This window comes from Cryptomeria japonica, chromosome 11, assembly GCF_030272615.1.
Source record: "Cryptomeria japonica chromosome 11, Sugi_1.0, whole genome shotgun sequence".
Lineage (NCBI taxonomy): Eukaryota > Viridiplantae > Streptophyta > Pinopsida > Cupressales > Cupressaceae > Cryptomeria > Cryptomeria japonica.
Genome location: NC_081415.1, coordinates 27,952,618 through 27,975,497, shown reverse-complemented (window position 1 = coordinate 27,975,497; position 22,880 = coordinate 27,952,618). Strand labels below are relative to the sequence as shown.

The 22,880-nt window shown below is 33.8% G+C and overlaps 1 protein-coding gene across 2 annotated transcripts in view; it reads right to left on the bottom strand.

Moving 5' to 3' along the window:
* Positions 1-18,625, bottom strand: part of LOC131070831 (cyclin-H1-1) — a 74,100-nt gene extending 55,475 nt beyond the window's left edge. For both annotated transcript variants that reach the window (XM_058006497.2, XM_058006498.2), the window contains exons 1-5: positions 18,286-18,625; positions 8,162-8,212; positions 5,925-6,003; positions 5,422-5,546; positions 5,267-5,340 (exon numbers count right to left, since the gene is read on the bottom strand). In XM_058006497.2, the coding sequence (XP_057862480.1) occupies positions 5,267-5,340; positions 5,422-5,546; positions 5,925-6,003; positions 8,162-8,212; positions 18,286-18,345 (389 nt within the window). In that variant the 5' untranslated portion in view covers positions 18,346-18,625. The remainder of the gene's footprint in view (positions 1-5,266; positions 5,341-5,421; positions 5,547-5,924; positions 6,004-8,161; positions 8,213-18,285) is intronic.
* Positions 18,626-22,880: the final 4,255 nt, after the last annotated feature.

The window sequence follows — 22,880 nt, the reverse complement described above, 5'->3', positions numbered from 1 at the left end:
CCAACTTTTTGCAAACAATTGGACATCCCTAAGTGCCCCCATCTCAAAGACTACGTGGAACATTGAGTGTTTGACAAATTTGAATATTGATTGAGAATAGCAAATTATTGAGAAATAAATTGAATGAATGATTCAATAATCAGATAATCTATTCAACAATATACAAGCGTATATAAAGAGATTACAAGGACGACGTTCTAAATTAAGAACAAGTCGTTTAAAGTGAACTACTAAAAGCTAAACGCTAAATAAAGCTTAAAAGCTAATTAACTAAAAAGAAAAAGCTAAATGCTAAATAAAGCTTAAAAGCTAATTAACTAAAAAGCTAAATGACCATTAAACAAGGAACTAAATATAGGTGACTAAAATATAATTAAATATTCTAATACCCTCCCTTAATGGTCATTCTATCTACTAACTACCCTACATAAGACACTGCAAGTCTTTTGATCACAAATGAAAAGAACACTCTGCTGTGGTGGAGACCTTCCCTGGATCTAAAAAGTGTTAATGACCAAGAATACCAAAATCCATCCAACTTGACGTTGGGTAACCAAACTGAAACCTGAAACCATGATTTTGAGGAAAAATCGACAAACCCTCCAAAACTGAAGATACAAATCATCATTTTTGTGGAAAAAAATGGTAAAAACCCTTAAAACGATTTTTGTGGAAAAAATCGAACAAAACCCTGAAACTTTGCATGGCAAGACCCAAAACACCACGTGGTAAGACACAAAACATCACGCGGTAAAACATTAGACATCATGCAAGAAAACACCAGACAACATCACGTGGTAAAATACCAGACATCACATGGTAAAACAGCAAACCTCATGCGGCAAAATAGCAGACATCACGTGGTAAAACAACACTCCCTGATTTTTGAGGAAAAATCAAGCAAAACCCTCCCATGATTTTTTTGTGGAGAAAAATCAGAAAACCCACGCGAGCTTTGCAAACGACGGATAATAATTTTTAAGGAAAAAATTCTAAACCTTGCGAACAATTTTTGAGGAAAAAAAATGTGAAAACCCTGGGACCTGTAGGAGAGGTCTGGCCTAAATCAATTTGGTCAAGGCAACGATATTCAGACATCGTAAACATGCATTGTTTTCCAAGTGTTGTGGCAGTTGTTGAACTTATGTCTGTGTTCCAACATGATGCTGGTCAAAGATGCCATCACAGAAACCAAGGTTGATCGAGGTCAATTGAGTGAAAGCAAGAGACAGAAGAATCTGATTTTTGTTTTTAAAAATCAGAATAGAAGTAGCTGCTGAGAAAACTGAAACCCTAAGGAGGAGAATTTTAGCACGAATTCCAAGGTGCAAATTTCGAAGTTTGGAAGAAACCCAGAAATTAAAATTTTCTGCAAACTTAAAACCTGAAATTTTTCCTGAAAAATAATCAGAAAATAAATAATAATTTGCAGAAAATAAAAAAAATACCTCTGATTTTTTTTGTAAAAAAACCAGAAAAATATTGACGATTTTTTTTCCCAAAAAAATGCAAAACAAAATAGGGGCAGAAACCCTAGGTCGGATGTACAACATAAACGGCCCCCAGAAGACACCAAAATTCCTGACATCCACAAAATTAGCAGAAATCATTAACTGTTTTTAAATTTCAAGGCAAATTCGATGGCACAAAATTCAAGGCATGGAAAATGAGGCACCCAGAAAAGCTCTCAAAAAACCCACCAAGAATCTGAAATCAGAATGTAGATCCGACAGCTCAAAAATTGAGGCACAGAAAACGATGCACCCATAAAACTATGACAACGACCCAGTTGAGGTCTCAAAAAACACACCAAGAATCTGCAACCAGAATAAAATTACGACTTGAACTGAAGGGTCAAAACCCTAGTCGAAAATTGTAGAAACCCTAGGAAAATTTTCAATCTATAAAAAAAACCTCCAGGTTGCAAGCCCGAAAATCTCCAAATTCCTAAAAAAACATGAATTGTTGCCCAGCACAAAGAAATTCGCCCATGAACCAGAAACCCTCGAAACCCTCAAAAAACCCTCAAAAAAGCAAAATCATTTTTTTTATAAAAAACAATAAAAGAAAATTTGGAAAATATTCCAGAAAGAAGGCCATGAATTTTTATTAAAAAATTCGCCAAACTTTAAAGAATCCCATCGACCCGCTCTGATACCATGAAAAATAAATTGAATGAATGATTCAATAATCGGATAATCTATTCGACAATATACAAGCATATATAAAGAGATTACAAGGACGACGTTCTAAATTAAGAACAAGTCGTTTAAAGTGAACTACTAAAAGCTAAATGCTAAATAAAGCTTAAAAGCTAATTAACTAAAAAGAAAAAGCTAAATGCTAAATAAAGCTTAAAAGCTAATTAACTAAAAAGAAAAAGCTAAATTCTAAATAAAGCTTAAAAGCTAATTAACTAAAAAGTTAAATGACCATTAAACAAGGAACTAAATATAGGTGACTAAAATATTATTAAATATTCTAATAATTATGACATCAAATTCAGGTATTTTCACCATAAATGAACAAAAATATGAAGGTCAAGAAGATGATATGGTGAATCTATTGAAACGGAAGATTCTGTGGAGCATCACTTATAATGAAGAAAACAGCCCCATTAAGAAAATGGCAAAAAAAAATGGCTTGAAAGGGAATCCAATCTTGTGAACTTATTATCCATCACACAGATATGTGAGACTACTTATGGTATCTTGCGATGATGGAAACAAGTAAAAGCTTCCTCAAGTGACAACATAGAGGACATTTCACTTAGGACAACAATTATATGCCAAGAACTCCATTGATCAAGAAGATGAGCAGTTTGGGAAGTAATGCACCTTCCCATGTCTTATCTTCTATTTACCAGCTAGGTCTTGAACCTAGGACCTCCCATGTGCATGTTGGGTGCATTTTACCATTGAGCTACTGATCCTCCTTGTGACTGAGGTTTTTTGGTTGGCTCCTTGTTATGATTTGGATGTTGCTTATTTCTCCAACTTTCTCCATACCATATTATTTTCCAAGAGCCAGCTAAGACTCGTACCTAGGATTGCCCATGTGTGTGTTGATGTTCTATTCCATTAATTTACCAATTCTATTTGTCACCAAGCCTTTTTGGTAGACTCCTTAGTATGGTTTGGGTGAGGTGCATTTCTCAAAAAATATGAAACAATCACGAGGACAAGAATGATGTTTCTTATCCATGTACAAGCAATGATGAACTTTTTTGCCCTAAACGTATGATAACGGATTTGTAGAAAACCAAATTTGATATGCTTGAAGAAGAATCCATACTTCTAAGAAATCAAAATGATGGCATGATAAAAAATCAGGCATAATAATCTATGCCACCAATGATATCTTTGATGAAAAATTCTTTAATCAAGATGCCTCCTCCATTATATTACATTTTGAAGGGCTGATAGACTACTTCCCAATGACAATCATTCTTGGATAAAAAATTTATTGATCAAATAAAATGACGCTTGACAATTCACATAAACAATAGAAAGATTGGATATTAATGACAAAATTTCAATACTGTGCATGCTACCCCCAGCACGTCATGGTCTATGGTCAAAAAGTCCTCTGCATTTTATAAAAATTGACATTACATCATCGGAACACCAATATGGGCAAGTGTATATACAAAAGCTTAATTAGATGCACATGAAAATCCAGCCCCCGCTATGAAGAATCTGATATGGATACATTCCCCAGCATATATTCCAGCTCATCGAGAGTCCTTTGTTTATAACCACCCCACTCAAAATTTATATCTTTCTTTTTCAAATAGTTTAACAGGTACACAATATGTGCCACAATAGCACTGTTTTAAGGATATCTTTGATAATGCTCAGAATACACAAAAACTTTTAAATTTTAGTGCCATTCTTAAGAACTTATAGTATATTATTGCAATCTTACCTAGGTCTCTTATAAATCTTCATATCCCGGTAGCTTAGCATATGCGTTGTATCAAAAGTAAAACCCATTGTTGGCGAGATTAAGCAATAGCCTTACTACCCATATCTAGTAGACATCTTTGGAAAGGTAAATAATAAATTCTACAGTTCACTGAAATCTAACCAGAGTGTCATACAATCCAAGTAACCCTTTGTAAGATTCCATAGATGCTATTTGCATTATGATTATGGTTTTTGGATTTTCTTCCTCAACATAGTTGATATAATTATGATAGAGATTCCAGCTAGCTCCTTCTTCCTCAACATAGTTGATATAATTATGCTAGAGATTCCATCAAAAAGAGTATGTTTCATTTCTAGCTCGCTCCTCAACTGAGTTAAAGATATTAAAAAAGGATCTTCCACTTACTGCATTTAGAGCTACTGACTGCAAGTTGGGATCTTTTAGTTGTTGCACTTAAAGCTCTGTAATAAAAACAAATGTTTTAATCTATTATTAACACATGCAATGCACAACTACTTTACACAAAATAGAGACCAGCAGATTTTGATTCACACCATATTGATTTTCAACTAACTGGAACCACATCTCCAACAAGTTGATATCAAGTATCATTGTGTGCTCTAATTGCAGTTGCATGCTCTTTAATTCCTTACACATTCAACTGAATACACCTTTATGCTAGATGCAATTTTTTTCTATTTGCTGCCATCAATTATGGCTTCACTCAGTTTACATAATAATGTGGTGTGGGTTATATTTCATACCTGAATTTACTTTCTGTGATAGTGGTTCCTTATGCTCAATTACTTGCCACTCAGCATTGGCGCTTCATCCATCTCAATTTAACATGATTAAAATTTGTAGAGTAAGAAGGATAGCGTTGGTTCAATACTCTTTCTTTTGACTTGCTCCATAGGTTCTAAACTTCTAACACACTGTTATAAGCAGAAAAATGCTCATATTCTTCAATCTGCCAATAACTAATCAGTAGTGTGATCATATGTCACCTTTTGAAGTTGTGTGAAGTTTGAATCATTATCTAACTACATAACTTCTTGGTTAACTCATGTCATGCCTTATCATTGCTATGTGTAGAAGTTCACTAGAACTAGACACCTCATAAATGTGGATATCACATCAACAATCATGAAAAGTGATAGCCTTTGTTGACCATGATCTTCCCATTAATACATCAAACACAGAAAAAAAGGAAATTTTCCCTTGAAACCAGTTTAATGAAAACCATGGTTCAACAGTTACACAAATATCCAGTAACTTCAGTAACTTTCAACTTTTCAGAAGTTAAGAAAGTTCAAGTGCAGTGGTTGCAACTTACATAATATGCTTAGGATCATGCTCCATTACTGACCACCGTAAATAAAAACGTTTGAAGTATATTATTGCTGTTGCCTGCAAACAACCAATGGGAATAATTGCTTCATAACTTAAGTTAACCAGAAGCCCCTTATAAAAACTTAAACATCAACAAACCTGAATTTTATGTGGAAATTTAAAAGCTCCACAGACTTCTTGTATTTTTTGTTCATAAAATATCCGCAAGAGTAACTCTTCATCAACAGTGAGAGGCTCTGGGAGATGCGCCTGCCTAACAAAACCTGCAGAGAAGGCAAACAAATTAATGTCTCAGCATTATGATAGAAAAAAGATATTTCCCAATCACTCCCCTCTATTACAATTTACTTCAGTGTACACATTATAAGACAAATAAGGCAATGGCTTCCTTCAAAAATATACAATTTTCATTTCTGTTAGTAAAGTCTTAACCTATATTACTTTGGCATTACAACAAAAAAAATGAAACCAAAGAGCAAGTTAATAATTTACAATTCCCTTAGACTCATTCCTGCAAGATGATTTTTATTGAAAATATGGCAATCCGCAGACCTTAATGCAACAAAACTCCATATGAAACCATTTGAACATCTTGAAATAGCCCATTAACAGTAGTTTAAAGATTCAAATGCACGTTATACCATTTTCTCCTGCAGCAATTGATTTTCCAGGGTATTCCACTGACCCATCAAGTTCAACTTCTAATTTTGTAGATCCATACTGTACAAAAACAAAAAAATATTCTCAATATTTTTAATAAAAATCACCATGTCCAAGATTTTAGTTCTTCGTGATAGCTAACTCTCATCAATGGTTAGACAATATACAGGTGAATTTTCTTCAGCATTAGAAAGCAAGAAAACATCTGCAAAATAGATATTAGCGAACATTTTGATAGAGTTTGTGTAGGATTAGAGTCAACCTACATCAGATGCTCCTCATTAAACAAGAAAAAGCTCTAGTCTTCTGACACAATTTTACTGTTAGCAGGGTAAACCACAAAGCAAGAAAACATCTGCAAAATAGATATTAGAGAGCATTTTGATAAAGAGGGAGTGTAGGATTAGAGTCAAGCTACATCAGATGCTCCTCCATTAACAAGAAAATGCTCTAGTCTTCTGACACAATTTTACTATTAGCAATATATACCACAAATTGTGGCTCAAAAAGATCTGCATCTAAAAGAAATTGGGCATTCAAAGCCTTTTGTGGATAAGAAATATTGCCAAACTCATTAGATGAACTCTGCTGAATTTGAAATGTAATTGTTAAGGATTATTAAAATGAGCTTGAGAATTTGATAGAATCTTAGCAGTTATTTTGGCACTATCAATCAATAACATGTCATGAACTCAGCATTATGTGTCTCAAAAGAGGTTATTTTGTGTAGAAATGTCAGCAAAACTTCAAAAGTAAAATTGAATTCTGAAACTTCATCACACATAATAATTTTCAGTGATCGAAGCAAGTGACGACTTAAATGTACAATATATATATATATGTTCAGTGACCAGTAAGCAATTATATAATTTGGTATACAACTAACATCTATCATCATTCACCAAAAATTGTCAATAACACATTGATAAAGCATATCTTCATGAGAATGCTGCAAGGACTCCCTTAGGAAAATACATAAGTTGCTGGTTCTAAAATGGGGTCGAGTATGCTGCTACAGCAAAAAATTCTTGGGAATAATACGGCTGGGTATGGCTGTATTATATATATACACAATTGCTGGTTCTAGTATGGGTAATGTCTAAGTCGCCACACTCGAGAGTTAGATCCCAATTCTTTGCCACCCCTCATTGTAATCAAGTTTTTTATGTGACAAGAGATCCCAATAACTAGTAAGGGGTCTAGAAGTGGAGACCACAATGAGATTGAAGAGCAAAATTAGGTATTTAGCACTTTTTTGTTAATAAAAATGCTTTCTAAAAAATGTTATTATTTTTTTGTTTTTCTTTGGGCAGCCCTTGGGTGCCCTAGGTTCACCCAGGTATACTTGGGCTCCCGCCTGGGCACTAGTGGCGTACTGGACCCAGACCCAGACCCGAACCCAGACAGGTATCGGCAGGGTTCCAAGAGAACATAGTAACATAGGTCAAAATACATGCAAACTTGATAAGAAATTTACAATCTATATTTTTGGAAAAAAGAGGAAGCCTGTTTCCAGGTAAAATCCACAAATAATCAGAACCACATATAGGTAAAGTTTAATAGAAGGGAAAGAATCTTATGCCCCATGCCCAACAACACGTAGGCCAGATATCAAGGTGATTTGATAAGTTAGCCTAAAATGATATGCAGAAGTCACGATAAAGTATTTGCTAATGTTCAGTAATACTGTATTTTATAATCATCATTAGGCATACATAAAATAATTCCTTGATGTTCCTAAGTAGGTATATTGTGTGTTTTCCACGCCAATATAGATTATTGTGAGCATCGTATCTTTTCATTTTTCTTGTGATGGGTCAATACTGGTTTATCTAGAAAGCATTATCAAATAGAATAGGATACATTTATTGCTCCCTGGATACTTGGCATTATCTTTGTCATATATTGGAGCCTCATTCACCACCAGCACCCTATTTCTATTTGTGATCTCGGTTAAATTGTACAATAACAATAAAAGGTAAAAATGATAACACAAAAAGTACAAACAATTTCAAATTTTAGTATGTGAATATGTTAAAAACGTTGACAAATAAAAGACATACTCCTGAAAAGTAAAAACAGAATAGTTGACCAGCTGCGAAACTCCTTTGCCTCCATGTATAAACACTTATAATAAAACTAACAGCTTCCACAAAAATAATAGTTGAGTTTAAAGAGGAGAATAAAGTGTTTGGGATAATCAACAGCTTAGTTCTACCTGTCTTAGTGTTGTTGCAGCTCGTTCATTTGCAGCTCGATATTTTTCAGCCTGAAAAAGACAGTAAACCAAGTTTGAGTTTACTTAAATAATTTTCTATATTCAGCCTTTACATATCACCAGTCCCTGTACAGTCAATATATCTGCTTTCTCAATCACAGATACAATGCTATCAATGTAATTTTAGCACATCATCTTTCTTCTAATTAAACATATTAATATATCTCTGCTTCCACACCTTCACAATTCAAAAAGGTGTCAGATCATAAGCTTGGTAAATATTGTATATAAATGATCGTTAATGGTAATTTTAACATGTTATCTTTCTTCCTAATAACATAAAATATCTATGTCCACACCTTTATCAATCCAAAAGGTGTGAGATCATAAGATTTATGAATCCATAGCGACACTTACATATGTTGGTGCAAAACTACAGAAACAATTATTTCCATCTGAAAATAGTAATGCTTGATGGTGAGATTCCACGTAAAAAAAAATAAGGATTGAAAATAATATAATAGCACAGATCCATCTCACAGTGCATCTGGCATTTGAACAGAGAAGCATCCAAACATTCAAGGTACCAATCCTTATAATTTTACATCTACATATTTGTGAAAGGTAATTTTACCACTGCTTAAGCCTTCAACAGAAAGGTAACTTTTAATTTCCATATATACTTTACAGTTTGATTGTGTCATTGACAGAATGTTTTAGATAACAGCTTGTGTCATGTCCCCTTTCTAGAGCTAAAGAATTGATAATATGATTTTAAGTTGGGCTGAGCGATTTTACATATAAGGGGCAACTTAATAATATCATTATAATTAATTTAAAAAGTGATTTTAAATACTTTGGAGGGAAATTTTAAAACATGGCTTAATTTGGCATTTTCACTTGGAGCATTTGTGCTCAAATTCACAACCAAGGACAAAAGCCCATGGCTTTTTAGGGTCTTGGAGGATGAAAAGACTCTTGAACTTTATTGTTGGAAATGAGGATAAAAATCCTCATTTTGTTTAGGGCATGCTCACACAGACGTTGTATTGGAGATAATTTTTGAAGAGTTTGCATCAGGTTTACAGCTGGGTAAGTTGATTTTCAGGTAACTACCAAGGACACCATAGCTGATTTCAGCGTTTACACTTACTTTGAGGTGTCATGATCATCTACAGTATTTAACATCTTATTCAAGGAGGTCGCAGCTGTTATAGGTATAGTTTGGGGTTGTTTGCAGCTCACAGTTCTGCAAGCAAGGGAGAATGACATTAGGAATATGTGCAGCTGTTAAGATGAGTCAAGGAGCTGTCAATTGTTGCCAACGCTGCACAGCACAAGGGTTTATTTATCAACAGCTGCCTCACACCATCTTTCAGCAGCAGGCCAAGGGTTAGATAATCTGCCTTTTGGGATTACCAGTGCCATATCACCAAGGAAGTCAGAATTGTTGTCACTGGCTTAGAGGAAAGAGTGTGGTGTCATGCCCCACCTGAGGTTTAAATAAATTATTTTCTGGCCAACCCCCTCAGTTCTAGCGCCCATCTGGGCAAGGAAAAATAAAAAACATTAATTAAAAAACAAGTTGGCCGACTTGGTTAGAAGGGTTGCATCTTTTAGTGAAAGGGCACTCTTGAAGGGTATAAAAGGAAGGCTATTGTAATTCATTTGGGAATCAATTCAATTGCAAAACAATTCCTATTTAAGAGCAGAAGAAACTAGGTTCTGAAATAGGCAGACCTATCAAAAGAAATAAGATCAGATCTTGAAATAGATATATATCACTGTTGCCCAGAAAATTGTCTTATCAATAAGACTTAACAATTTAATATTATCATGAAGCCCAATTTAAGAAATTAATCTTACTCGATTCTCTTCCCAATGCTGCGAACCAAGAGACTCCACAATCATCAATCTTTAGTCCCTAACCAACCCTTAAGTACATCAGTCACGATGCTAATGAAGCAACATGCAATTAGTCTATAGGAGGTATTGGTTAGTTTGGAGAAGACATCTCTCTTGGGAAGAGATAAGAATTGTAAATTATTGTACTCCCTTGTGGACTACATAAACGGAGATCCATTTAGTGGAAGGCATTGAAGAACAGAGATATTTATTAACGGGGTAATTGTTTTCAATTTCCAGTTTACTGTTCTTTTTACTTTGTTTCAAAATATTAGGAAATACAAAAAGAAATCATATATTTCCAGCCATTCTAGAACAGGGAGAGTACAGCTTATATATCTTATTAATTATGAGTGTTGATATTGATTGACTGGAAACAAAGTGATGAAAAATTTAGTTAAAATTTGGCACCATAACAACAACTATAGGTTGTTGAGGGCATTGGATAACAAAATGAGTGTGACGAACCTGCAATCACATAATTATGTCCAACAGTGTTGATTTTCATGATCATTCAGGACTTCTGAGATGCAAAGCCACAAGACACGTCCACAAAAAAATCTAGGACTAAAACATTCTTCATGCAGAGCCAAAAAAATCGGAGTAAACAAAAAAACACAATGAGGCTAAAAGTTCTTTGGATATTATTATTAGAAATTATTTTCTTTCCTCTAACTCTGCTGGTATTGGGCATCTCTACTGTTGGCACTAAGTATTTATCTAGTGGGGCAAAACGTTCAATCCAGGGTAAAAAATCTTCTACTATCTCTAAAATGTCTTTAGCCTCGGCTGTTGAGTGCTCAGGGCTTTCAGCTTCAGTTCCGTCTCTGCTTGATGTTAAGTGCATGCAGAACATCTTAAGGTCTGGGAAAATTAAACCTTTGAAGTGCTCAGAGAACCTCTTTTGGTTTTTGGGTTGAAGTATTGGAAGGGAAGTTTACTATCAAGGTTGCATGGGTACTCGGACACGTATCCCGCACCAGAAACTTGGTTGGAAACGTCTCCATAGAGAGGAGACTTCCCGCTAACATATCCGCCCGTCTCCCACCATCTCCAAGCCAAACAAAAAAAAAAGGAAACCTTAAAATGTTTAAAAAAAAAAAACAGGCAACAAAATAATCAAAATGTAGTACAAACGGAAAAAAAACAATGCTCAAAACAAATGCAGGTCACAAGGATTTCCTAAAACGTTGCAACAGCCATTACTAAATTATTATATTATATTTAATGTCATTATATTTAATGTTCAATGTCATTATATTTTCAGAATTTCTATAAATTATTAAATTATATTTAAAAGAAACTGGCATCTCCGAGTACCCACGTCTCCTATTTTGAAAAAATAGCCATACCAGTACCAGCACCAGTCTCTAAAGTCTCCAAGTACCCCCGTACCCGTGCAACCTTGCTTACTATGCAGTAAATAGTGTGGTCTGTAGATTTGATCACTTTTAGTTTTAGCCTAGCTTCCCTGAAATGCATAAAGGATGAATAGCAATTGGAAGCCAATCATGGATAAGAGTGTAGAAATGTACCCCTATACACAGGATTTCTTCCTAGCAGTGTTTAAATCCACTAAGCGTAAAGATTTAATCCTGAAGGGCCAAGGGCAGGTTATGGCTTTGGTGGAAGAACACCCTTATCATGAAGAAATGGTATCCAACTTCAACCCTTTAACAGAATATTTCAAGGTGGTGCCAGCATGGATTACACTTCCTAACCTCCCTCTTCAGTTTTGGATTGAACCTTGAACTCCCTTGGGAGATTTAAGTTCGCTGTTATAAACCCTTCTGTTTTCTCCCACACCAGCTTTGCCCATATTCAGGTTGAGCTGGATACTATGAAAGATCTCCCAGATAAAATCTGGTTTAAAGAAGACAAAAGAATATGGAAACAACTGAATTACAAATCTAACCTTCCAATGTTTCAGGTTCTTTAAAATGAGCCATATGGCATTTGACTCTTCAAGCCTAAAACAAAAATCTCATGGCAAAGCATCACGCTAGAAAGATGCTACACACCATCATTAACAAATTAACCATGCTGAGGTCTTCAGGTAAGTTGTCTCAGCATCCCCCCGTACCTCCTATGAGTTCTAGCCCAGCTCTAGTGCCTTCTCCAGAAGCTTCAACTAAGCTCTTTACAATGCCTCAGGAGAAGCAGTATTAAAGATTCATTTTTAAGGCTAAAAATTTTCCCCAACCCTCCTCTGCAAGCAATTTAGATGTTGATTGTTTGCCTCCAGAGGATGTTGTGTTTGTGTACCCATTCCCCTTTCTCAGTCAGAAAATATTTTGAGTGATGAGATTCCCACTATGTTGGAAGTGGTGTTGGGACAAGATCTTAGGTCGCTTGAGAAGCCTGTAGTGGATGTTAAAGAGAGGATGGTACAGACAACAGTATCCTCTCAAATGGGTCTGAGATCATAAGGCAAGAAGACAGAAGGTTAGCTGCAACCCTTGCATGTGCCAAGGCCGGGTGTTTGCTTTGTAGTGATTTAAAAGGTTGATAAACCTTTTTGTTAGTGTTATCTTTGCAGGCATGGAGCCCTATAGACACCACATCTAAATTATTAAAACAATACACCATTTCAACTTATAATAAACTTTGACAATGTTTTCTGATCAAACAATTTGCTTTTGTTTTTTGCCAGGAATATACCTAATTGTAATCATCTCCATATGCCAACAAGTGTTAAACAACCATTACAAATATGGAACTAAAGGTCATGTTGTTGAAAATGGTTAAACAGAAAACATGAAGTTGCACACACCACATCAAACATGTAAATAATGCACCAATCGCTGACCATTGTTGTAGCTTTGAATGTAACAGCACTTCTGAAGACAAAGAATGCATTGCATGCAATTGATCTTTTAAGGATTAAACCTTGACCAAAATATATTACACAGCCTTAAACTTAAATTTAAACAGACTTGGTATAGACTGATACAATCATATTTGCAGGCCTTTCATAAAGGCCAGCCAAGCTCTGGGAAAAGACAGCCATTGATCAATGTAACAATGCACGTGAGAACAACAAATACATTGCCTAAAAATTCAAGCAATCTTTTACAGTTAAACCTTTATTAAAAAAAGCCACCTAAATAGATTAAAATAAGAATTAAACAAAGTACAAAGCTTCTAAAAAGGCCAACAAGATGCAGATATAACAATAATTTGGAAATACAAATCAAATCATACTGCCTGCAATTAGATTATTTGATGAGAGAACTTCTAGGCTAGTTGGGTAACCAAACTCCTTAATATGATTTTCAGTAACTCCCGTCAGATTTTTGACTCACTATATCCATATTTTGTGGATTTCCTTTTTTATACCATCCATACTATACCATAATTTGCACTTCATCTGCAAAGTTTCTCAGTGTTGTTCACCATTCGCTTCTGCTCATGTTTCATATCATAGGGTATCTTTTATAAACGTGTCCCACTAATGTTTGTGAGCATGCTCAAGCCAATACAACCTAGCATTGTTGTTAGGCTATATACTTCTTACTGCAACTATTTTGACACAAAATACAAATCTTTTGAGGAGTCCAATAGAAAGATTAACATTATTGCTTAACATTTTTGTGATCACTGTACAGTAGCTCACACATTGAAACTTTTCAATGCCCCATTCGATTTTCAAATCCATGATGCTTTTGTAATGTAATGAGCTTCAAGTTTTCAACCATACTGTTGGTATGAGTGCAACCAACACATGAAAAAGTACAACCATAGCATCACTAAGTAGGGCGGTGCTCCTCATATCATTAACCTATCCCAACCTCCACAATCAGTCCATTCATCCAAGATTAGGGTACGCCTGTCCTACAAGTGAAGTGCAATATGAACTAATCAAGTGTAAGAGATAGCTTTTATCCAATATTGCAAGCCACAATTACTGATATTTTATGCCCAGGGGCTGACATCTTCATACTACATATAGGATTTCTAGCCAATATAACTACAAGGATTTATGGGTAGTGCAATTCACACTGGTCACGCATACAACAAAATGGAGGAACCGAAAGAAGTAGCAATAAAGAAAGAATTTATATTAATGTACATTCAAGATCAAAATAAATCAATAGAACTCAAAAGTACAGCAATAATCAAAAGTACTACAAACAACTTCAATGACCAAAAGTAAAGTATCTAAATTAAAACTAGGAAAGACACTTCTTAATTAGTAAACCCTAGACAATCTAGTAAAAATAGAAACCCTATAATACAAATCAGTTATATGAATAGAAGGCTTATTATTAGGAAGAATTATTTACAGAACCAAGAGATGGTGTCCTTGAAGAGCAAATCTCTAGCCTTGTCTTAGTTACAACCATTATAAAAAAAGTAGTTTTTTAGGTCTTAGCAAAACCAGCTGCCATTTTGATGTATGAAACCTTCCTTGGAAAGACAACAAAATTTCTTCTTTTTGTTTGTCTTATATTTTGTTTTATTTTTGTACCCTTCGGTTTCAATCTCGAGAATAATTTGGACCTTCCCACATCACTTTAAAATGCCACTTGAGGGGAAACCATTGGCTTCAATTGCCACAATGGAGGATATCTATTCCTCTATGTTCATCCAGGATTTCCAGCTGAACTTATCTTGCAAGAAAAGCACACCTAATGATGGTTGTGATACCTTAATTAATTTTACTTGTGAAGATGTAGAGACAAGCATTTGGACATGGGCCTCTGCTTTAAGAGTCAATGTGATTTTCAGCCCACCCGATTGACAGAATTGATGCCATGTGAGTTTTATTTATTTACCAAGTACTTGCACCTTGAATTGTCTGATGAGATATAACTTAGAGCAGGAAGTGATCCATGTCAAGTCCCTTTTTCAAAATCTGATGAAAGACTGTTTGTTAAATGAGTCATCGAAGTTTGGAGACTGCAGCTATTGTCTGACCCATGCCAGTAACATGTCAGAGGTTGAGGATCGGAGTTGCTGCCCAACGCAGGCCAAGGATTTGTCAGAGGTTGGGGATCGAGGTCGCTGCCTGATACATGCCAAGGACCTATCAGAGGTTGAGAATCAGGGATGCCACCGAATGCATGCCAAGGAGTTGTCGAAGATCAGGAATTGGGATTGTTGCCTGACTCATGCCAAGGAGCTATCAGTGATTGGAGTTGGGAGCTACAACCTGACACATGCCTGGAGTTGGGAGCTACCACCTGACACGTGCCAAGTCAGAAGGAAGGAGGAACTTCAAACCTCCAACGAGAAAGGCTGTAAGGCCTGTAAGGACAACCTATGATGTAACATGCAAAAGGCCCACTAAGGCTGACCTGTGATGTAGCGTGTGGATTTCAAATGTGGGCCTTGGCACCAATTTAGGTTAAGGCCGTCTAGTTTTGTCATTTGGGTTGCAGCATACAAAACTAGCAAAACTTTGCATTTTGAGATGATACAAGCGAATATTGTTTTCACTTCTAGAGTACTTCGTGTTTGAAATTTCTTCTGTGGAGGAAAACCCACAAATGCATTGGAGCTTCAAGAATTTGCAAGGAAGTTCAATAGTTCATTCGAGCATTGTTTGTTGCAGAATTGTAGTTGTTGTGTGTGGTTGTTGTACTGACTGTCATAACAATCCTTTAGCTGTAGTAATCACTAATCAGATTATAATCAATATAGGTTGCTACTAGAGTTTGATTTATTTTGTGCAAGTTTGTGTTATCTAGTTAGTTATTGGTGTTGTTTGAGTATGATTGATTGCTGCTATTTGGATAGAGCTTGCTGAAGATTATTATTTATATTGCAAATCTGTTATTTTTATTGGAAATTTTGGAAAGGGACATGACAGTACATTACTCAATTTAACAGATAAACATGCCTTTCAAGTTTCAGGCATTTGAACCTAAGGCTTGGCCAAGAAAACACCATTAGTTTCAAGCTCACCACATTGACAAAATGCAGTGTTACTACTAGTTGTTTCTTATTAAGTTACAGAATCTGAATATACTGGGAATTGGGAAGGCTCTATTAAACTGTGAAATCTGAAAATAACCAGAATTCAGAAAAATAAAGTTGTTTTAGAATTTTGAATTAGACTGGTTTAATTTATAGTTCTTAGCACTAGCACCTTGCAGATATATGCAATCAGTGTGTTATTTTTACGTTTTTCCCTTCATTGAAAAGTAATCAGAGTATATCTCAGACATCTTATTGTGGCACAGGATATAGAGGGTCAGCAACTCCTCTCTTCAAATTCCAGATATTACAGGAGCAAGTGATGGTCACCATTTTCAGACATCATCTAGATGAATGTTGGTTCTCAGTGTTATGCAGAGTCACCAGAAAACTCTGTTATGCAGACAGTGATCTCATCCCCATACCTATATGACTATATCCACATCTCCTAGTGGATGATATATAGATATACTATAGTTGCAAACTTGTACTACTATTCATATATTGATGTGCCTCCTTTCAAAAAGATATTCTTGTCCCTACACCTGTATATGATGCCTCCTGGTCGCTAATGTTTTAGAAGAGGCACTGGAAGGGATGATATGTTCCAGTAAGGATTTCTCAGTCCAAACTTATTATCCTGGTCCATTCTCCTCAAGGAATCATTAGAATCTGCATTAACCTTATCATAGTGATTGATGAGGACACAAAATTTTCTTATGTTTGTGACTACAACCCAACTACAGCATTATTCTCCATAAACCATCTTCTCTTGGCCATGAGAGTGATTATTTTTAACACCAAAGATAATACACAACAATTAATGCACATTTCCTTAACAAATATTATAGAAGGGCAGATATTTCCTCATTTTGCTGAAATTATGGCACATTCAATTTTCATGTCTTTCATCAGTACCTCGAAATACAAATCTATGCTAATTGATTCAGATATGTAAGGTTCAGTTTTCTGGTGGTGGGCTTCTGTGATTACAATATTCAAACTTCAAAAATTCAAAATAAGCAGACAAGTTAAATTATGCTACACTGTTGTAAACAAAAAAACTCTCTACAAACTCAAGCAGTGAAAGTGATGGAATTTTCATTTTCACAACAGATACCCTGGTTCAAATTTCAGAAGATACGATTAAGTGTTTGAATTGGGTAAAACACACATCCAAATCATTGAGTGCAGAATTCCCAATGAAATGAAAAAACTCGGCTTCATTAGCTTAGGCCATTCTTCTCTGGAGATCATCCAAATATGTACTGATCTTTTCATAGTTAATAGTGAGGATATTAGCCTTTCTTGTGCATGTACAATGTTGCTATAACGGTGTGAAATTCTGGCACGTTTGTTTTGTCATTTTTTTTATATAAATAACTTGAAAAATATTAACCTAGACTAATTGTTTCAGATTATCTCGTGCATTTTGTGCTTCTATAATTACAACGTTCGAGCTTAAAAACAAGCCAACAAATTCAAATTATGGTACACTATTGCAAACAACAATCTCTCTAAAATGGTATCGGACGGAATAAACTCGAGGTAAAATTAGCTGGATTTCATAGAGAACCGGGTTCAAATTGGTGGAGATATGGTACTACACTAGAATTGAGTAAAATGCAGCATTCAACTCGTAGGGCACAGAAAAAAAAAATGAGCTGAGAGGGCACGAGTTCAAATCTCAAGAAACGTGATAACTTAAAAATTTGTTAAGGACAGGTAAAATACTCCATCTAACTCAGTCGAAGCAGGATACAAATTGAAAGTAACAAAAGTTACTACAAATTAATGGAAATTGACCAAGTTTTCTTGTTAAAACTTGAAATAATATTTTAAAATATCCCTGCAAATGTTGGTCTTTAATTCAAGGAAAAGAGCAACATGTAACAGACGCAATAAATTTAATAAAACTGAAACTATTATTAAAAACATAATGTACCAAACTTAAAAAACTTAAATCTCTATAATGTGTTTCTAGTTCTTCGACGAAAAATCAATAGCATCCACAAGCACAGCAAATGTAAGAAAACTGGATAAGATTATTGGAAAAAAAAAGTGTACAAATTCTTTTAAAACTCAGAAGTATACCTGCAATATCTATTATTTTTTTACGGTTATAACTTAACAAATTGTTCTTTGTTCAGAATAAGACAACCGAATGCAAATTGTTGTTAATTATTTAATTTTTTAAATAACCAAATACAATTTGTAGTATTTCTTCCCCCAAAAAAAAGGCTTCCCTGGCACAAATTTAATTAAAACTGAAAAAAGGATCCCAAAGAATAATGTACCAAATCTTCGGAAGTGAAAAGCCAGTGCTCTCGATGCGTAGAAGTCGCATAATCTCCCATTGTACTGTACAAATCAAACTGAAACTGATCACAAATATTGCGATTTGATTTGTTTGGAGTTTATTTATTGATCTGCCATATGATCAGTAAAACCCTGAAATTTCGATGTAGAGTAGTGACAAAAAATTTGAGGTTTTCATTTGAGCTTTCGGTTTTCCTGGAAGCGCGATTCCATAAGTGCACGAAGATTATGGGATGTTTTTATAAGTGGTGGAAGACTTTCGGATGTTTCTCAGAATTTTTTTAAAGATTTTATATATTGGGCGAAGCTGTAGCATAGAATTGAAGAATTTGAGTTTTTTATAGGTTTATTTTAAAATCAGAACTTTAATAGTATTTCATAAAGTTTTAGGTGTTAAATTTGTAAGTTGGAGATGGTGTTCTTTTGGGTGGGGTAATGATAACTTTTTATTTGTGCTGTTGATTTTATTATGATTCTTAAATTTGTTCTTGGGTTGGAAGAGCACTTATATAAGTCAATATTAGCTCCATGGACAATAAAATCATTGCTTATTTTTAAGCAATTCTCTTAAATGTTGTTTTTAAATGAAATCATTAATAATATTTCTTACAAATAAAATTTGTAGGCAAGTAAAAATAAGAAAGAAAAATATGGTGAAATCAAGTGTTATTTTTACCAATAACCAACCCTTGTTTGCTTATTTAAACAATTGTTGCTCCATTAAAATAGGGAAAGATTCCAATTTATCATAAGTGTTCCCATGTAATTTTTTAATTATGGGAAAAGGATAATTTAGAATCTTTCCTTGCGTTCATAAAGCAACTATTATTTAGGAATTCAAAATAAGTTGTGACAAGAAGGAGAAGCTAAAGATAAGCCACAACTTACATATTGCCAAAAAAAAACCCCTCCTTTTTGTCACAACTTGCATATTGTCAAAAATGCCATATGGCTCCACAAATTTTTTCCCTTTTTGAACAACTCTAATCTTGATTGCACGTTTTTTTTTTAATACTATTAATACAACTTCAATATGACTGCTAATATGTAGAAAAATTAAACATTCATGAAACCACTAGCTCTACAAATAATTCCTAAATAAGTTGAGCAATGGTTGTTAGCCAAAATAAGCTAAACAGTCACAAGACGACCTACCATAAAATCATTGTTTTCTCCAATAGAAGAAGGCAAAGCCAGCACATATTCTACTTTGAAGGAAATATTTTTCAAGAAATTATGGAGTACAAATATCTCAAAATTGACTTCAACAACAACCTAAGTTGGGAAGGTTATAGAAAAAAGAGAACTTTAAGAGGATGAAAAGTGTTTTATGCTCTTCAAAATATATAGATAGGCAAAACTATGGGATTGGAAAACTATCCAGACTCTTTTTGGGCTTTTAGTACTTATGGTAGTGCTCTATGGGTGTGAATTATTAGCTAGTAATACCTAAGACTTAAAATGAATTTTTTTTGAGAAAATCTAAAAAATGCTTAATCACAAGCAGAGTTCAAAATTAAAAAAGTTCACCTCCATATATATTATGTTGATTGAAACATGGCTTGCTCCTATTGAAGCAATTTTTATGGTATGTCTCTTAAGATTTAAAATAAATTGAACAAATGAAAGAAGGTACATGGCCTAAGGATTTTGCTATGATATCTGGAGTAGAAGAAAGAAGATATGGATGAAGTAAAATAGAAAATGGATGAATAAATGGAATATCTACTTGAATGCATGCCTCACAAATAGCAAAGAGATAGAGCCTTCTATTATGGATAAGTTCCATTAGCATACATGGGGTAAAATGCTAGGGAGAAAGAAAAATTAGTATATCAAGGAGTTCAATCCCACATGTGATCATCATCAAAAAGCGTACATAGTGGCTAATATTCCATGAAGATCCAAAATTCATATTGTTATTGATTAGGGACCAATTCTCATCAACTCCAATGAGAAATAGGGTGGTGGAAAAGGCAACAAGAATCTTAGGAAGAGGGTGTGTGCAAGAAGTTGAGTCCATTTTTTGGCCAAAAATTGCAAGTGTTTTTCTTGTTTTTAATAATTCGTTCTAATTGACCTAAAATTTTGAAGCACTTAAAGATTAAATCTTTAAAAAAGTTAGAAATATGAAATGTATTACTCGAAATCTAGTCTCCAAATATGTAATTTATTTTAATACCTAGGTGATACAAATTGAATTTCAATATACATTTCTAAAAACCACTATTTAAAAGTCACTTTTTTAAGATCATACCATGTTCATGTATGATGAGCATAATTTGAACTAAATAAAAAAAAAAAATTGAATCCTTTTGGGAAAATATTTGTCACACACTAAAGCTTGTTAAAAAAAAAATTGTAATATTTTTCTAAATATTTTTTTCTTAATTTTTTATCGGGCATAATTGTTGTTTTGAAAACCCCTCATGTACGAGAAGCATAACTTAACCTAAACTTATCATTTTTGAAAAAAAAATCGAAGTGAACAGTATTGTCTCTATTTTTTTGTCATATAATTTTTTCAAAAAACATATTAAAAAATTATTTTTAAAAAAATTGTCATTTCAAGTTTATGGACCTCTTTCATTAGAAGTTATTTCAAAAATAGAAAAATTAATTCAATTAAAAAAATTACATATTTGAAATCTAAACAATCACATTTATAATGGATTTTAATTTCATTGAAAAATTATGCAAAAAAGGTCCTCAGATATATGTCCAAGTCAATATTTTCTAGGGACATTGTCATGGCCTTCAAGTTGCAGGTCAAACCAGGTCCAAGACTAAGGTCGGCTCCCCAAGCCTTTTTAAAAGCAAAATCCAAAATAAAAACTAACTCAAAATTTGAATTTTATGGAACGAGATCTCATATCATAATTGGGATCCTATTTACTAATCGGGATTCTATTTCCTTTTTTTTTTAATTTAAATAGTCAAAACGCAAATGGGATCTTGATTATAAAATGTTAATGGGATCCCATTTCATTTTTTACCCTTTTTTTTAAATGATTGTTGTACTTTTACTAGTAATTATTTGCAACTTCATATGTTCTCTTGTGCGACAAACAATGACAATTTCAGCATTTTTTATTGATTATTGTCTTTTTCATGCTCTTCTCTTGCAATATTCTATCCAATTTTAGAATAAGCCAATCATTGAAGAACTTTGGAATAGAATAATGTGTATTGATGATCCATTTTGAGGAGGATTAATTTTAATGATTTTTTTTTTTGAATTCAATCAAAGTACAAGTCACAATTTATTAATCATGTGATCTAAACATTGTCAAAAGAGGAAATAACTGAGGTTCATGACCCCTAAGGAAATTGAAGCACATAAAGAGGAGGAAAAATGACAAAGAGATAAAAGAATGAGGATTTGAGAAATGAATAATACTAATGCATCTGAATCCATGACAATTAAAGAGAAAAACATTGAAGATCCCATGGGGGATAGGATGGACGTAGGTGATGCAAATATGGAAGATGTGAATGTAGAACATAATACGATTACAGAAACTAATCCTAGTTTATCCTCAAATCCAATTACATCTTAAAATCCACCTTTGAAAGATATAAAAAATGTGATTATAAATGGTATTCATGTTGATTATTTAATAGAAGATGAATATACCAATGTTATTATTGATAGTGTTCATGAAAAAATGGTATAAAAAATGAAATCCCTCGTGTTAGTGAAAATGAAAATCCTTTTGATGCTAAAAATGAAAATCCTTGTGAACATGATGAAAATGAAAATCCTTGTGTTGTTGAAGATGAAAATATTTTTTGAAAATTGAAAGTAATGTTTTAGGATAATTTTCTTGATAAGATTTCTTAGAGAGAGATAAGAGCGTATGCTAATAGAATATACAAAGGATTTTTTTCTCAAAAAAATTGTCATTTCAATGTGAACTGATGATGCAATTGATGATAATATGGAAAATGAGAAAAGTAATGAAAAAGTTACGCATTTTCATGAAACCAACAAAAAAAGATGAATCATTTAAGCATGCTATGTCTACTATGCTGGAGTAATTTTAGGACAGATATCTAATCATTAATTAATTAGGTCATTTAATAGCTTTTTCACTTAAGCTAAACTTAGGTGCATTTTATTATCTAAATTTTGATTTTCTAATAGTAGTTTTAGATGCATTTGAACTTAATTTAACTCCTACTTTGCAATGCTTTAGTTCTCCTAATTTTAGCATTAGGGTTTGCACCTTGGATTTCATTCATCCTTAATAAGGATTCATTCGTTCATTGTAATTATACCTCCAATACTGTATCTTCAATCATTTTTTATGCATAATACAAAATTCTCTAGTTGCTATATAGAGCATATTATCTTTGCTAAATCTCTTTTGTGTGACAACTATTTTTTCTTACAGATGAATCTTGGCTCTTGTGGTTGATCATCAACTTCTAAATGGTATCAAAGCTTTTGTCAAGTTCTTATCTACATGCATGAGGGATCCAACTTGAGGTAATTTTTTTGTACACTTTGAGCTCAAACAAAGATTTTCATCACGTTTGTAATGTCGAAATACAATAAGATCGACTACCA